Consider the following 18,666-nt stretch of genomic DNA (forward strand, 5'->3'; position numbering starts at 1 on the left):
GTTAAATTATGTAGTGGCTGCATCATGTCATTAAGGGTGTACATTTTTATTTTGTTTGTTTGTGGTCAACTCTAATTGCATAATTTAGGATACAAACGTCATAAAACAGGACTGAACTCCCTTACAGGTAAATTGTCAAACACAGAACACAACACTAAGAACAAACATAATACTTAATATACAGTATTTGTACAAAGACATCAGTCAGTGGCTTTGAATAAAAATGAGGTGTATAGGAAAGTGTTTGTTTGTTTGTTATATATATATATATATATATATATATATATATATATATATATATATATATATATATATATATATATATATATATATATATGTATTATTTATTTACACATTAAACGGAGACATAACTGAAATGTACAATGTGAATGAATGGCTGAATATTTTCTTGGACATTCATCTTTCTGTTTTGCCATAGATCTGTAAGACCCAACATAGAGTGCCACAAACACACTCATTAAATACTATGTACACAAAAAGACGAGCGTGCCCTGCCAAGCAAGCTGCCAAACTCACCCCTGAGGGTCGCCGTCGAACCACCACGCTTTGGTGTTTAAAATTTCAAGTAATGCCAGGAATCCGTATTCACACATGTAACACACCTTTAGGGCATTCACTACAGTACCAGTGTGGATGCTGCATGAGGGGGCAGTGCCCGATCATATCCAGCAGAAGTGGCAAATTCTTTTCTATAATGCTTTTTATGTTTAATACAGAATAGCGATTTGAATTTTTTTCTCACAAATATACATATCTATATTTTTAATGCAGCTGCCTTTTTTTTTTTTAACCTTGCTGATTTTTTTTCAAGACCCTACTATTGTGTATATATCATCTATCAACAGCTTATTGTTCCCTTTTTAACAAAGACATGTAGAAATCTTCTTTAATAGCAAGGTTTGTAAAATTAGTCACTAACACAAATGCTCACCATAGTTGTTTAAAATTTTATGTTGTGATTTGGGTGCCATCTTGTTACTATTAGCTGCTTTTATATCCGACTAAACACCTGAATGGCAGATGGGCTTTTTTTTTTGTTAATTACCATCGTTTGCCGTCAAAACGAGTGTGACATCTGTTCCTGGTGTGTTTAAATCTTCCGTCTGACTCGCTCATCCACTATTAAGAAGCAATCCTCTCATCCGTGTACAACCTACAAGACAAGGAGTCCTCCTGAGTAGATTTGCCAGCTCCCGTGTCAGCATAACAACCCGCTCGCGGATTATTCTGTGCTGGGTTCCGGCTCGGGGTAATGCTTGAAGACTTTATAGATCCATTGTGTGTAGTAGGGCACGTTGATGAAGATGGCAGGGCGGTTTGCACGGGCGCAGCCTCGGCCATGGACGCTCACGCCCACCACGACCTTGATCTCACCGTCTTGACACACCAAAGGGCCACCGTAATCCCTCTGCAAGGGTGGGAGGAATTGAGTCAATGTGTTTGATCTCTTTTGAGCCAAGGCATTCATTTTACATGAGACAGTTCATGTGGCAAATATGGTAAATTTCAGACTTTAAGCCGCTACTTTTTTTTCGAGTTTTGAACCGTGTGGCTTATAGTCCAGTGTGCCTTACCTGCAGTTTTATGTTACTGTTACCTGTTACCTGTTACCTGTAACATGTTACTGTTGTGTTGGTGCCATATTCTAACAAGCCAAGTATGATTGTAAAATATGTTTTTTTAATAAATACAAACATTTCAAAAACATCCATGGACCACATCTCTGTGTAAATATGATGATGTTACAACCTACGACTTTTGGTCTAGTGCAACCTTTATGTGAGAAAAATCATATTTCTGTTCAATTTGTGGTGGTCCGAAAAAACAACAACAAAAAAACAGTGTCACAATGAGTATAAATACTGAAGTCTAAATGTTGTAAGATGGAAAAACATTGGATGTTTTTCTAAAGCACTCCTAGTAATCACTCACTGTAGAGTGTGCCATTGGACCCCAGTTGGGAATCTGTGAATTAAATAATCAAAAAGTGGGAAGCCCAAGTCACATTACATCTGCAAAATCATGACGTCATGGAATCATGCCAATCGACCTTGTGACCATTTTCTTACTACAACATGTGCAGGCCAGTGAGCAAATAAAATGAGGAGAGTGTTTCAATAACATTAATTTCATTTTTTTTTTCACTGACCACTTCACAATGATACCCAAATTCAAGGATGTGAAAAGGAGCTTCTTTTGAGTACGTCTTGTTAGAAACCATGAACATGGACAAAAGAAGGATCTGCGTGGCAAACGGATTGCAAGGCGAAATCGAAACAATTTTCAACTGATGGAAGTACACCAAGAGTGTTCAAACCATTTTGTTGAAGGCCTTTATTTTCCTCTCCATCGAGCCAAAAAGTTGAAATTATAGACAAAGTGTATGAATAAAGGTGATTAGTCAACAATGTTACTTTAGCCAATATGCTAGTATGTTTTTAGCCTAAAATTAGGCTAAAATTAAGAAATAAAAGAAGGGCTGGCTATCAATTATGACATGTTAATCCATTTTTCCCCAGATCACACATTATATACAGGCCAAACATTTTGACGGACCTTCTTCAGTCATGTCTTTTCTTTATTTTCATGACTATTTCCATTGTCGATTTGAACTAAAGGTATCAAAACATTGAATGAACACATGGAGTTATGTACTCAATAGAAAAGTAAAATAAATGTATATTGTATATTGTAGCTTTAAAAAAAAAAGCTTTTCCATTGTCGTGATTAATGCTTTGCACACATTCTCTCGAAGAGTTTCAAGAGGTAGTCAACTCAAATGGTTTTCACTTCACTATTGTACCATAATTGGTTAATTGGTGGAATTGATTGCTTTATCAATGGGATTGGGACCATCAGTGAAGTTGTGCAGAAATCTGCTTAATATACAACTCACAACCCTATTTTGAAATTCACATTATCGACAACTGTTAAAACGACTGGCCAACATTAGATTAAGAATTTGTTATGTTTTCTCTTCAGAAATATTGCTAGAGGAAGATGCGCAAACCATTTTCCAATATAACTGGAAGCAACACTTAACTGTTTTTTTTCCACAGTAACGCTTTAAACTCTAAGGTTAACATTCGAAACTTACTTCCGAATTACAAATACCGTCTGTGACTTCCTTCAACATCTGCACGGTCATAATTAAGATGCCAAACAACATCAAAGCGTATTCTTTCCACATTGAAATCGAGTAAGATGTCTTTTCGTGGTTGCTGGAGATGCAGCACAGCTCTCTAAAAATGCTCCACACCACAAAAGCTTAAGGCTGAGAGTCGCTGATGAAATGTAGCGCAACGCGCAGCTGCTCCACTTAACATAAAACTCTACACACTAAGTCCACAAATTTGCTCGAGATTCAGATCTTTGAAAGCAAAGAGAGGAAGCGAGAGCGGGAAGATTTGCTTCAATTCACACGGGGAACAATTATCGCATCCAAAAGCGGGCATGAAAGTGGGCTTTTACCTCACACACGCCTTCGTTTTTGCGGCCTCCTGCACAGATTTTGCTGTTGGTGATATGCAGGCTTCCCCGGTGCAGCTCTCGGCACCGTTCGTTGCTCACTATGGGGAGGTTGACTGCCTTCAGGACGTCGTCGTGGCCTGTACCTGAGGACGTCAAATTGCCAACTTAGCAATGGAATGGATGTATGCATCATTCAACAATAATTGCATTCAACACCAACTGCAGGGCATAGTGTAATATATCAGTTTAAAATTATGTTGATTGTTTTTAATTTACTCTATTGTGTTGTACATATTTGGATTTTTTTTTTTTGCATTTTTATCAATATGGGCAGGATATAACATTAAATATACAGATAGTAAAATGAAGCTATATCTGCTAATGCTTTGAATTGAGAATTATAATTTTTGAATATTCAGATGTACCGTATTTTTTTTAACTGTGACACACAAATAAAAGCGCTACATTTTTTTTCAAATTTTCATTTTCAGTGTGCCTTATTAACAGGTGTATCTTACATATGATTAATGATTTTTTAAACGTTTTTGTTTGAAATGTTTAAGTACAAAGATAAAATTAAAATTCATACTGACCAAAATGACAAAAAATACAAAACAATTATAATATAAATACAGTATTAGTAATTGTATTTACTTTTATTTCATTATACAGTTATCTTTAAATGTTAGTTCATTAAAAAGCAATATAACTTAATTTATCAGAAAACATTTTCAATATTGTTTAATCAGTCATCCTAAATATTTTTATATTAATTAGGGTAAATACATTGTGATGTGATGATTATTCTTGACAATATTTTAAATAATACAATATTCAAAAATGCCCAATATTGTTTTGAAACCTTTTTTTTTCTTGTGTGGATTATGATTGGCACCATATTTTCCAAAGACTCGAAACAGAAGTGGTTCATAACAATCATAATAAATAAAACATAAGTAAAAAATATAGACATACCTTTGGTCTCTCCCCATCCATACATTTTACAAAGTGTTCCTTCAGGGATGGAGCAGCCATCCACGGGCAGCTGAATGGTGTGTACGTTGTCAGCAGGGAGCGCAGGCCTGCAACACAATTGAGAAAGCATAGTCAGAATTTTTCTTGCATGCATACATATATCATCCATACCAAGCCAGCGTCACTAACTTGGAGAGCCTTAGCAGGGCCAAACTAGAGCCTTCTGGGCCGCAGATCACCTGCGCAATGCGCACTTCCTGTTTCTTGGCCGAATCAGATGCAACCGCTGTGATATTGGACACGCCCAACCACACCCGATACTCGCTCAGGTCGGGAACGCTGTGGTACACGGGACGAGTTAGAGCGGTAAAATACAGAAGAAGCAAAACCTAATCAGTTGCAAAACTACCATGAAGAGAAGCACTGTCTGTCTGTGAGCACCCACTCCTCTCGTACCAGTGAACCCACACACCAGTGCGCCGACCTGTAAAGAACACCCAAAACAATCAATTAATCTGATCAAAGGATAGCCCGCAGATTAATGCCGGCGAGATTTGCATCAAATGATCTTTTCAAAGCACTCATGTGGAATATTAATGACGCTGTTAAATTAGATACCGGAGGGCGACCTCAGCAGCGTGGAAAAACATGGGGAATATTACAAGATGCTGCTATACCCTTTTTGTATGCTGACCATCCAACTGCCGGCCGACACGCTCACTGGACCCCCTCCGACGATTCTGGGCCTCTTGTGGACAAAACAGCCCACGAAAGACTGCTCACCTGCATGAGCTTGAAAATATAAACACAGACGCACCTCACATTTCAATGTGTTTACAGGCTGGGCTATTAAATCTTATTTTGTGTTGTTGTTGTTTTATTTCCAAACGCAAATATCTTTTTATATGTGAGTACAGTGAAACAAATCTTTGCAGTTCGACACTCAAGAATTCACCTACTCAGGTTTTATCCCGTATCCCTTTTTTTATTCAAGTGTTAAGGCTCTATGTATTTATGTATGTATTCCCCAGTCAATATCTCTTATTGACTCAATGGGTTTAAGATCTGAAAATTAGACATAAAGCAGTAGCAGGTATGGTACCAAATCCTTATTTAAGGCAATTATAGACTGTTCATGCATAGCGTTGACAGAAAAAAAAATAAGATACAGACTAAAGCCATACCCAAACATCTTTGGATGTGTCATGCTCCAAATGATAGGTTATAAGTGTTATGCTACTGCTTATTCACACACTATGTGCTCACACATTCGTTCACACACACACATACACACACTGATGTCGCGCACTGCAACAAGTGCCCATAAAAGAATGAGCGCTTTTCTGGCAAAGGCAGACAGATGAGCTGCCTGAGACACTCACCTACAGGAATGGTGCTCTGGGAAGCATCACCTGCACACAGCAAAGGAGAGCAACAAAGTCATCAGTCAGGATAATTATGTACAAATAAGAGAGAAGAGGAAAGACCCCCCAATTCACAAGATGGTTAAATATACTGCAGGTCAAATGCCATGGCCAAGAGTGACCTTCAATTTGTCATGTCCTATTAGTCTGGAGTGTGGAGAACACGATGATACCTTTGTGGCTTTTCCACTCAACAGCAAAATGATATCACTAATTTGTGATTTGCTTGTGGCTGATTGTTTTATTGATCAGTATTATATATATTATATTAATGTTTTAGGTTTGATTTGTAAAGAACATGCTTTCTACCACAAAAATAGCATGTGGACGACAGCTACTCTGAAGCAAGCTACAGTATAAATAGTAAGACATATTCTCATAGCTTTAGCTAATATATATATAGTTTGGTTGGGTTATGATAATGATCCACCCACAACCTTACAGTAAATTATCCAATTCAGAGGCAGAAGAGTGCATCTACACCATGAACCTGAGCGGCAGTAATGTGAAGCCCAAGCACTCTTAAATAGATAACATGGCAGTAGATCCTTTATCATAGGTGTTGAAATCCAGTCTTCGAGGGCCGGTATCTAGTATGTTTTCCGCTGTCCTCCCCCCGAACACACATAATACAAATTATTAGCTCTGCAGGAACTTGAAAATGATCCTAACCATTTGCATCCAGTGTGCTTGAGAGAGATTGTTAGAAAGAGAAGTCCTCGAGGAACGGACTTCAACACCTATGATTTAGTCCATCACCAGGATTTTAGTAAAGCAGTATCAGTCACCAGAAGAACTGCTCTTTGGTGGGCTAATTTTTGCCAGTATGCTAACCTTTAGACAACATATACCACAAATTTTGTTAAAAGCACATTTTTTGCTGATGTTTCATGTTTCCAAATGTGCACTTACATGGTTTCACATTGCAATAGTCCCAACGAATGGCAGAATTGTTGGTGTAACACCACGGTCCATGCTTGTCCTTATCAGGATTTCTGCAGTAGTTCCTCTCAAGGCCTGTAACTGTGACTCCCCTCTCGCCACTATAAAACAGGAAATAAATCAGTAACAAATCAAGAGTGAGCTCAATCTAAAAGCTTCTCGAAATGCCCCCCCCCCCCCCCCCCCCAAAAAAAAAAAAAAAAAAAAACAGCCGCTTAAAATTAACTTCAGAGATCTTCTTTGTGCTTTTGGACATGGTTTCTTGAGACTTATACTGTGGATTTACTCATGATATATATATGCCTACCAAATATCATGGTGCTCAGTGATATATTTTGTTTTGTTCCAATCTTGTGGATTTATTGAAATTTATGTGTTTTCTGGTTAGTCATTAAGCTTTGACTTTGTGCTCCACCCACAAAAATGTTTTAAACTCAAACCTCGTGCAATATAACTTTTTCCATTTATTAATTACTTGTTATTCAAGTTTGGTAGCAGTAAGACGTCCTAGGGCATATTTTGTGCTAAATGAATGTTCTCATACATGAATTTGGTTGACCCACAAAAAAATGAATTAATTCCTACTTAAACAGGTCGACCAATGTTCATGCTGCAAAGCAAAATTGTCTTCAATGGCTGAATTCTCAAATACTCTGCTTGTAAAATTTTTACGAGTTCAAAAAGGGCCCACAAAATGTCCGTTTACGGTATTTGACCTGAGAATAATAAGAAATAAGAAACAAGCTATCTCAAGAGCGCCTTTGCACCCTTTTGCTCAATATGCAATAAAGACTCACTTCCTAGCGATTGAGTTTCTAGTAAAAGCTGAACAAATGCAAGCAGATAGGATCTGGCTAGTGGAAGTACACAGCTGTGTAGGCTCTCTGTCCTGTGGGACAAGATAAGGAGGAGATGCGCAGAGGAATTACTCACATAAACAGCCACCTACACTCTTTATCACATGATTCTGCCTCACGCTCAAATTCCCCCAGTCTCGTCCGTACAGGAAGGCTGTGGCAAGATTGAACAAACCACCGCTCAAGTTTGTTGAATTTTGAATGATGAGCGTAACAGCTAATTCTCTGGTTGACTCCCTAAACCTTGACCTCTGAACTCCTCTGGGCTGGAGCCAGGGAGTGCATCGGAATGACTTTAAAGCGCTGCCTCTAAGGAGGGGCTCGGGGTCGAAGGTGAGGAGTGAGGTGGGTTGCCCCCATCAGGAGTCATTTTTGTCGACTTAGGTCATATGGGGAAGCGTTTTCACAGGTCTTGAGGAGTTCTGAAGAGGGTATCACAGTAAAAGGCATATCTACTGCATGTAGGAGGCGCAGAGCTCAAAAACACGCTCTCAAATACGGACTTCAATATGGACTCCGTAGTAGCATTAATTGCCTCTTCCATCGACTCTTCCAATTCTATTACCTCTAATTTTCATCGCTGAAAATTATAGTTTAGCAGCCGCAATTTGAGATAATACTAAATCAGGTTCTTGAGGTGTTTGCAGCTCAGCCATCTCTTCTGCAAAGATTTTTTTCAAAAAGTTAGTGTCTGTTCTAGCTTATTCAAAATGTGTTTTTCCACACCAAAGCGCTCCACGAATAATGGACATGTTTATTTGTAGTGGGAGATGCTAGAATATAAATTCCATCCCTTAAACCAGGGATTCTCGAATTTTTTGAAGTCAGGGACCGGGAAGCAAATTTTGCAAGGACCGTCATCACAAATACTTGTGGAAACAAAACAACAACAACAACAACAAAAAATTAAATTTTAAAATGTATTAGCGTTATTAAAGTAAAAAAAAATCATGTGCCTTTTTTATTCCCCAACAGATTCAATTTGACAAGTATATTTGTTACTTTTAAGCTATACTGAAGTTCAGAAAATAAAAATTGCAAATCGATACTTAAGTACATTAAGTATGTTAATTTCCATACTTAAGTATCTGAGATTGAATGTCTGGACTCTTAAGAAAACTGATTGAATTGATTGCATTATTGAGTCTAATCTTGCTAACATTGATTAGCATGCATTCTACTTACTTACACAACACAGAGGAACAGAGACCCCTTGCCCCGGTAGATCGGGGGAGTTTGGCTGCTTGACATGTACATAGATCAAAAATGTTTGGGCAGCCCTTTTTTTAAAGCATCTATGGCAAATTCATAACCTCTGAATGATGGATTTAATGTGTAAGAAGTGTCATTTTTCATGGTAATGAAAGCCTTCATTTTTGGAAAATCAAATTTAAGACTTGGTAAGGTTACGCAGAATCCCTTCCAAACAGTTACCGCAAAAGTAGGAAACTTACAATTGCTCACAATGAAGAAATAAGATCGAGGGCCAACTAATTTTAGACAGGCTTTTTAAGCCAGGATTCTTGTGCCTTATTTTTCTTGAGTCACAGCCTTTTTTTGATGAACAGTTAGATACTATGTTGGCATCTGAAGTCTACATAAAACAATGATGCTATATGTGTGCTATATGCCTTTTTATTTTATAAACAATCAGTGACAGTGTCCTTCTGGGTGTCAAAAAGCCATTCTAGTGAGGACAAAAAGCAGGCTGTGTGTGGACTTCCACTGCCAATTATGGTATTTTATATAAAAAGAAGTAAATAATCAAAATAATCCAGCGGAACCTATGGGAAATGAGGTTCCTGGGGGTGGATGTCACAAATAGCTTGACAGAGAAGTGATTACAGCTACTTCTCAAGGGACAAACGGGGAGCCTAATCTCCATCATGGGGTTTGCTTTGAAGATTTTCTCACAGGTATGTCGAAAGCATGTTGTCGCAAAGTAATTTAGCAATTTATCATGTTCACTAAACTCACTCTCCACGTCCACTTTTAGTGCACATCTGATCCATTTATCTGAGTAACAAAAGTTTGTTTATTCAGCCCGGGTTTGGCCACGTCCGGTCCTGGAGAATCCAGCATGTTTTCGATGTTTCCCATCAACCAACACACCTCATTCAAAACAGTCGTTTTCAGGGTTCTGCGGATCATGCTGTTGAGCTAATTATCTGAATCAGGTATGTTTGTTGAAGAGAAACATCGAAAATGGGCCAGATCATGGCTCTCGAGGACTGGTCTTGGCCACCCATGCTCATTGAATCAATGAGCATGTTAATTGTCATAATCTCTACCACATACGTATGTGAGAATGTAAATTATGGCCAGTGTTACATATTGTTTCCATGTTTTTTTTGTATTTGTTTTTTGATGGGCACATCCTACCACATCTGTTACAATGTACATGATGACCAGTGTTACTTTTTTTTCCAAGCAATTTGCCTCAAGTAACATGTTTTTTTTTTTTTTGATTGACACATCCTACATTTCTCTTACGGTGGTACTGAAAAATTCTCGAATCATCATTCAAGTGATTTCCGCTGTTTTCTCAATCCCTCTTCCTTGATGACATGGAAATGGTCTCTTACTATAGGTGCAATCAGAACATATGTGTGACATAACGGTGAAAGAGTCTGATGAAAATGGATGGATGTTTGGGAAGGATGTCTTTGGCTGACCTGTTGTTGTGCTCTACCCAGGGAGCACAAGGCAGGTTGGATCTTGTCCTCGACTGCTCCCCTTGGTATTTCTCTCCAAAGCTTTCGTAGCAGTCTGCATTGGATGACAAAAGTAAGTGGATGAAGTATGTCAAATTTTTGTCATAGGTTTTGTTTGGGTTTTAAATGTATTTAATGTATGTAAAAAAGATAGCCATTGTATGTTTTACCATTGCACTCCTACAGAGTGGACACCTTATGTCATAATGGACTATTTGATGTTTAAATTGTTTAGTGTCTTTGGTTTTTGAATTTGATTGATATTTTACATTTTTACCATAATGCAATTATGTGGGAGAGTCCAACTACGGACCAGAGTTGGGAGTTAGCATTCTGTATAACCTCTGCATGCATCACATCAGCTGCGAGCCTGTAACTATGTTGTCCATTTCTAATAAAGCTTCATTCATTCATCCAAAAAGCCTCAAATGAGGGTAAGAAAATGTGAAGGCTTCACATTTTCTTCCCCTCACCTTGGCCAATCGCAGCTGCACTGCAACCAACAAAATGCTGAACACTGGAATGAGCCAAACAAGGAAAAAACAAACAAACAAAAAAGGACAACAACAAAACATCCAAATACCATATGTTCCACACTATAAAGCACACCTAAAAGGCTTCAATTTTCTCAAAAGCTGACATCTGGTGCGCAAATGTGAAAAGTTTATTTGTATCTTACTGGTCATTTTTCCCTTTTCTTTTGTGTGCTGTTATATTTTTGGATGATTATACGTCGAGTGTGTCACAATGAAACATGAACACAGCATGCACAATTAAACTTAGACGTTAACACTAAGAGATGTTTCTAATATTATTACTCTCATTTCTACAGTAATAAAGCTCCATTGATCTGGAGAAATCGTGATTACGCTCTAATCCAGATCCTACAGTAGACGACAAAAGTAGCCTTCGCTGTCATTGCAGTTCATAACAAAATTGGACTATCTATAGTAATTTCATCTCATTCATCTCAGACCCCATGGGAGGGTGAATATTTTCTGGGTACCAAGTACAGCATGCATTTTAAGTCCACAAGATTCATTCGAGACAGCTCTAATCCGTCCACACCACCGGGCTTTGTATGTGTGAGGCGTGGTGGCAAGGCCTTCCCACACTCTTGTAACTCTCCACAGGGACGTGGTGAAAATACATTGAGTGCGTGCGGTTTGCACTGCGAGTTGGGTAATGTACATCTCGTATTGTGAGAAAATGAATTCCAGCGACTGCTATTTTGGAGTGCAAAGCCAGTCTCTCACCAGGCTTGTTTTGGGAGCCGCACTGAGGGATGTTGGTACACAGCATGGTGCGGACTCTTGGGTCCGTTGTAAAGCACCATGGGAATTCTTGGCCATCTGGATTTCGGCAGTAGTTTTCTCTCAAATCCCTGGAAAGCAACAAGAAATGTATAGTGGATATAAACATTTTGAACACCGCAGCTGAAGTGAAGAGTTTTTGTGATAGAAAATAAAAACATTTTTGGGCAATAACCTATACGACTCATCTGGAAAAATATCTAGTTAAGATGGTGAGTTGAAAAATCAACTGAGGGGATGTGACTGCACAACTGTGAATACCCTATCAGAGCTTCTATGTCGCAACCCTAGGGCTTGGCTTATGCTTGACACGTCCGTGAGTTCCACACGGCTCCATGCGTCAAAATGATGTCATTACAGAAACCGCGCCCCTTCGTGGGTTAGGGTTAGGGTTAGGGGTTAGGGTTAGGTCCATGCGGGCCAGATTTTCTGCAACGTGTACCTTCCGGAATTTTTTGAGAGGGTTGTTTGTATGCTGTAGACTCCTTTTACTGCCACCTACAGTATGGGAGAATATCGGCTCCCGGTAGGAAAAAGCTGCACCGAGCGTTCACGCAACATTTGTAAACCAAACCTATTATTTGCCCATTATTTGAGGACTGCTTTAACCTGTACTGCTGCTAAGGAATGAAGAAGATGGAAGAATGTTGTCATATATGTTAAGCTTGCTAGAAATTCCTACACTTAGATGTTGTCGCTGACCCGTTGGAAGTCTTCCTTTTTTTTCCCTCCTCTTTTCATCCATTTCTGAGTGAATGGTGGATGGATTGGTGGACAGAGAGATGACTCACTTGCAAGGGTACGCCTGGGGGATGAAAGTATGGTTGTGGGGGTATTGCGAGTCCCAGCGTTGGCAGGTGAGGCCAGTTGGGGTCATGTCCACTGTCCCTCTGTAAGCTTCTCCTCTGTCCTGGTAGCACTCGCTGGTTTCCATCACTGTTCTTTTGGGAGGTGATTCTGTGGAGGCAAAACAGCATTTAGGAAGGAAGGAAGAGCAAGACAGAAAATATTCTTTTAAGGAGATGAAACTCAACTCAACTCGCATCCTTCTTTATTTATTATACAAAGTATTGAACATACAAGAGGTTGCCAAATCAGCTATGTTTTTCCCAAGCAGAACTTCATTTTAGTTTCATAATTAACTTCAGTGATCGTATTTTATGATTATTTTTAAAGTAATGTGTATCTTAACTACAGAGATCTTCAATTATGATTTCAATAATATGTACATAAAACAATAAAAAACTGATAAAAACATTCCAATAGTGACAAATTAAAAAGATTAAAAACATATGTTGCCATATGAAACACCAAAGCGATGGAGATCATAAAAAGGCAATTTGTCTGCCTAATTGTACTGCAATTTGCGCAGAGAAGCAATGATACGCTTCACACAAAAAAAGCTTATCTGAATGAAGGCAAGATGGAGAGATAAGATGAGGGTGAGCGTGAGAATTGAAGAGGAGAGAACGTTCTCAGGGTGCGGCAAAGTGTGCAGACAAATTATGAAATGGCTCCAATAATTCACAAAAATGGGCTCACCCCGACCCCCGTGATAATGGGCCTGCCATTTTGTGTGCTGATCTGTATGCTATTCCGCACCTGCGCCGACATTATAAAATCCCAGCGATTCATAGTTGTTTAGCAAAGAGCAACTGCGGCTGTTTCCAGACATCTCCATCATTGAATGTTACATTATAAGCACTGATTTAACACTATAATCTAATCACAAACTATGTATATTAAATATGTATATAAAATATGTATATTTAGTGTCCATCATAAAATAAAGCATAACATTTTCCACACATTTAACTCATTGATCTGCGGACATTCCCCATCACACGAGATTCACATGCTTGATATAAACTCACTAAAATCATGTATACAGTCCATGAATGTTTCACTCAACTTTCCGTTGAAGTGCGATGAAAATGTGACCTATTTCCACGTATTCCACTCTTCCTCAACTCAATGGATATTTGAGGCTAACTATGGAGCAACACATATAGACAGATAATTTGCCAAATATTATAGGCATATTTTCTTTATCCTCAGTGAAGAATATTACTGAATCTTACTGATTAGTTACAGGTTCTGTATATCTATGTGTCTGGATTATCCTGTCCCCAGGTGGCCAAGGCGTGCACACTAGAAGACGTCTACTTCTCGAGTTGATCAAATCTACATCGTCATGCTACTGCTACAACCAGGAAAAGGAATTGAAAACCAGCATGTGTAGTGTGAATAAATTATATATGATTTGATGCAATAATCATCAAGCAGGACTCCGGCAAAGTGTGTAAAAGTCCTCATTTCATTAAGCGGGGCATCATTAGGCTCAGGACTGAATTCTGAAATAACTTTTATATGGTTAAAAAAATATTCCAAATGTTGACAGAGAAAAGAACACTGTGTTCCCCTGCTCTCACTGCCTTGTTTTTATTAAGACTCACTGGGTCGTAAACTCACTCCATTACCAACAAAACTCCACATCAGGGACGGCGAAGAGACGGAGATTTTTATATATATATATATATATATATATATATATATATATATATATATATATATATATATATATATATATATATATTTTTTTTTTTTTTTTTTTTTTTTGGAGAGAGAGAGAGAGAGAGAGAGAGAGAAGGGAAATGTTAGGGGGTGCAAAGGGGAAGCCTGGGGACACTGGTGCACTAGTGGGACCACATGAGCAAACGTCTTCGTAATAAACGCAGTGCCAAGCAGGCTGATGACTGTACACCAACCTCAGTTTACAGAGGCCTCTTTGCTGTTTAAAGGGTACTTATCAAACACATTACAACACGTGTGAAACTCATTGCCTGGGGGACCATACAGCCTGCCTCAGTTTATTTTCATCCCACAAAAGCATACCAAGTTTCATGTTTTTTCCTTGGATTATTTTGTTTTCATTTTGGCATTTTTTAATTTTTCACAGATACAACAAGCATATTTTTCCTCCACCAAATGATTTTGTAGTACGAATTGAATTGTATTTATATTTGACACAAATGTTTCGATTACTTCAGATTTTCAAACTCTGTTTGATTCTTATGAATGATTTAATTAAGAGTTCAAACTGTTCAAAGTGCTAAAGAGGTTTAAGTGTTTTTCTTTTGTTAAATATGTTTGTTAAGTGCACTTCAGTTGTATTTATTGAACTTTAACTCTTTAGAATTTAAAAAAAAAAATGGAATATGGAAGAAAACTGGAGCGTCCTGGGGAAACCCACGAAAGCATGGGGAGGACATGCAAACTCCACACAGGAAAGCAAGAGCAGAAAGTGAACCCATGACCTCTCGCAATGTGAGGTCGGGATGCTAGTTCATCAGCCACCATGTCGACGTGTTATATAAAATACATTTTAACTCATGTTTTTTAAATACAGCTTTTTTTTAGTTCTTAATAAGTGAGCATAGTGCAAACTACTTACTTTTACAATAGTTTACTATAGTGTATACTTTTAAGGACTTCCTTTTTTAGGACTACTATATTACTCTGTTGTAAAAATATTTGTGGAAGTAGGCTACTTGGAGAATCATGAAATCATTTTTTGAGTCTGTAAATAATCTGAGAAGCACTGGGCAGGGTGACAATACATTTATATGATCTAATTTAGTGACCATACCTACAAAATACATTATAGTTAGACTGCCAGTCAAACTGTTTTTTTTAAGTCCACAGAGGTGTGTAATGTAAACAGCACATGTTTTGTCTGCATTTTAACAGGGATTTAAAGTTGTAAGACAAACCCCAACAATTTGAAAGCCTTTCGTACGACAATAAACTTCATGACGGTTGTGCGGTAGATTCAAAACATGGCTATTAGTGAAGACATAACAAAAAGAGCCACGTGTGTGCATTTGAATTATTTGTTGACTTTTGAAGCATGTCACCGCTTGAGAGGAGCTTTTTAACTTGGATGTACTCCAAAGGGTTTCTTGCAAAGTTGTTTTTTTCTCCAGATTGAAAGTTTCTCTCATATTTGCCCATGTTGTCGTGGTTAATTGTCTTGGTTTGCACAATAACAGGCCATTGTTCCTTCTTTTATTATGAGTCCCAAAATAGATGCTTCAAATTAAAATGGCAGTTTTCCTGTTCAAGATGGGCCATTGACACTGTTTCCATGCATGTGTTATCCTGCCAATTTTATGTCAAACGATAAAAGTGATACAACCCATTATGGTATTTTAAATTATTATAACAAGCACTAAAAACAAACCTTCCCATGCAACAAAAAACAAATATAGTACAGTGATCCCTCGCTACTCTGCGCTTCACCTATCACTCCCTCAGTGCATTTTTAATTTCCAAAGAACCATCACCTCACAGCAGCGCAAATTGCACTGCAATACCCACATGCTCAATCCTGATATGTAGTCCGAAGCAATCTAACAGCCCGAAGACACAATCCTATTTGAATGAAGGAACTTTTGCTTAAAACTAAACCACTGCTTTTCTTCATTTAGCACTATATGACATTAGGCAAAAACCGGACTAGCACGGCCACACCGCTGCGCGCTTAGGTCTGACAAACTGCGGAATTTATCCTAGATGTGTGGAGCCGTGGGGTGTGTGCAGATACAAAAGGGATGACCTTTCATGCAGAAATGGATGTGGGGGAGTGGTGTTGGCAAAATGCAGAGTGACCTGGCATGCAGAAACAGGCGGGGAGAGGGGGAGGAAAAGCTCGCTCAGTCCTGCAATGTGAGTTGAGAGGTTGACGCCTCATTGAAAGCACTCTGCGGTGTTGAAAAAGAAAAATACAGTTTGTGTCCCAAAACGGATTTTTATACCTCCATACAACAGTTAAGAGGTCACTGGGCATAGGAGGTACGGAAGGCCTTACTAAACATATTTTACACACTTATTCATTTACAGCCAATGTCAGTAAATACCCTCAAATACCCCTCTTAGAAAAATATCAAAACAAATGTTGAAATGGAAATGCTGATTGAAAAAATATAGAAGTTTTATATCGATAAAACAACATCAATACTGTTGTAAATCACATGAACATAGATAATACTTAAACAATGATACAGTTCAATTTATTTGCAAATCAAAGCTAAAAAACAAGCAATAAAAAGATGTATTTCTACAATATGAATGCAAATGCATTATATTTAGAAGGTAAACCCACCTGAACTGTACTTAACATAAGCACTGCACTGCTTAAAAAATGCCACTGTTACATTATGTACAATTAGAACATTTAATTTAATTATTCTTTCAAACACCATTAGGAGAAGCCCATTTACCACTACTGGTGCACATACCACACTTTATTGACTGGTTTAATGCATTCAAGAATAAATATAAGTGTTGCATTACCACAAACTTTGATGGCGCAGTACTCCCAGTTTGTGTTTGGGTCGGTGGTAAAGCACCAGGGTCTGTGGCGTCCGTCTGGATTCCTGCAGTAGTTATCATCCAGGCCCTTGTCAGGATACCTAATGTGAAACATGCATCGGGAACAGCATGATATCATTGGACTTGATGGAAAACACTGTGTCAAATGATTCAATATGTATGTGTGAGAGAAAGCAATGATATCAAATATCTTGGTTGGCTGGAAGTGTTCCTATAAAACGTGTAGTGAGATCATTTTTAGTACTGTTTCTTAATCAGTTAAACTGCAGGACCTGCTGCTTACTTAGAAAAAAAAAGCCACTGAATGTACGACCTGTTTTACACAAATACCCTGCTTTCATTTGTTTTGCTCTCTTGTCCACAAGAGAACATGATTAAGATTCCTGCCTGGATGTTACTCACTTGTCTGGTTTTTCTTCCTCCTGCACACTACATAGAACATGATGCAAAATCAGGGAGTAAAATGTAAGCACTCCTTCAGAAAAAGCTGAAGCCTAACAATCTGTACTGGGTTTACCAGGAATTTAGAGTAATTAGTCAGATTGAAAAGTTTTCCCGGAAAATCACTGCGAGAAACACAAAGTGTGTCTCCATAGGGAAATTTAAGTACCCTGGCTGACTCAAATATCACTTTGGACACCACAAGCTCTTGACCTTAGAGCATAGAGTACGGCATACGTACAAATTTAACAAGTCTCCAGGTGTCTCAATAAAAGGCCTTTCACCTTAAGAATTACTAGGGGGGTCAATTGTGATCAATTACTTAGCGTCAGAGTTAAAGCACATAAAATATAAAAATAAAAAAACATGTTTATTTTATTTTAAATTTCTACTTTTATGTTTTTTGTACTTTGATTACATATGTTTTTAGGAAAGACATTTTTTTTTTTTGCTTGAGTTTTTATGGGTTGGATAACAAAAGGCAATCACGCCCTGAAGTGGACACTGATTGGCTATCATTGTTTTCGCCATAACCTGATAGGCTATTGTAATGGCTGGGGGGACCAGTTCAGGAGCGGAAGGAAGATGTGAGAGTTTTTGATCTAATAAATGGTAAATTAAAAAAAAAATTAGGGCAAACAGCACATTTGATAAAAGTCAGTGATATGCATTTGCTGTAAGATGGAGCTTTCTTACTACAAAAAAAGTTTAGTCTCTCACACGAATGCAAAAAAAAACAATTACATATTTTTATCTTGATGTTCATTAGTCTATTTATCTATCACCAAGTATCTAAAAAAGTATCTGAAAAAGTGATTGATTGATACATTACTTAAGAAAATTATTAATTGCAGATCTTAATTATTATTTTTGTCTAATCTTTTGACAACACTTAGAATTATAGTATTTTTTTAACACTGAGCTTTGGATCTTAGCCACTTTTTAGCAACTTAGCAACTGTCGATATGTTAGTAATCCTTCCAGGACCTCTTGCAGCAAACTTGTTTTTTTGGCGTTATTGGGGACTGCGAGATTTCCAACTGCAGTCTGAGCAGAAGAAATTCATCTCCAGTGTCAAGACTGCCAGAAAACCACACAGGCTAATTTAACCCTG

General features: G+C 38.0%; 1 protein-coding gene across 1 annotated transcript in view; it reads right to left on the reverse strand.

Moving 5' to 3' along the window:
* The window catches only part of hgfb (hepatocyte growth factor b), a 28,436-nt gene that overhangs the window by 561 nt on the left and 9,209 nt on the right, over window positions 1-18,666 (reverse strand). Inside the window, exons 7-18 of the mRNA XM_088417674.1 lie at window positions 17,073-17,191; window positions 12,509-12,674; window positions 11,661-11,788; window positions 10,366-10,459; window positions 6,804-6,934; window positions 5,850-5,879; window positions 5,145-5,259; window positions 4,877-4,951; window positions 4,657-4,806; window positions 4,468-4,574; window positions 3,493-3,635; window positions 1-1,429 (exon numbers count right to left, since the gene is read on the reverse strand). The exon at window positions 1-1,429 is cut by the window's left edge and continues 561 nt beyond it. Of these exons, the coding sequence (XP_088273800.1) occupies window positions 1,244-1,429; window positions 3,493-3,635; window positions 4,468-4,574; window positions 4,657-4,806; window positions 4,877-4,951; window positions 5,145-5,259; window positions 5,850-5,879; window positions 6,804-6,934; window positions 10,366-10,459; window positions 11,661-11,788; window positions 12,509-12,674; window positions 17,073-17,191 (1,444 nt within the window). The 3' untranslated portion in view covers window positions 1-1,243. The remainder of the gene's footprint in view (window positions 1,430-3,492; window positions 3,636-4,467; window positions 4,575-4,656; window positions 4,807-4,876; window positions 4,952-5,144; window positions 5,260-5,849; window positions 5,880-6,803; window positions 6,935-10,365; window positions 10,460-11,660; window positions 11,789-12,508; window positions 12,675-17,072; window positions 17,192-18,666) is intronic.

Source organism: Hippichthys cyanospilos, chromosome 6, assembly GCF_059441005.1.
Source record: "Hippichthys cyanospilos isolate Australia breed blue-spotted pipefish chromosome 6, RoL_Hcya_1.0, whole genome shotgun sequence".
Taxonomy (NCBI): domain Eukaryota; kingdom Metazoa; phylum Chordata; class Actinopteri; order Syngnathiformes; family Syngnathidae; genus Hippichthys; species Hippichthys cyanospilos.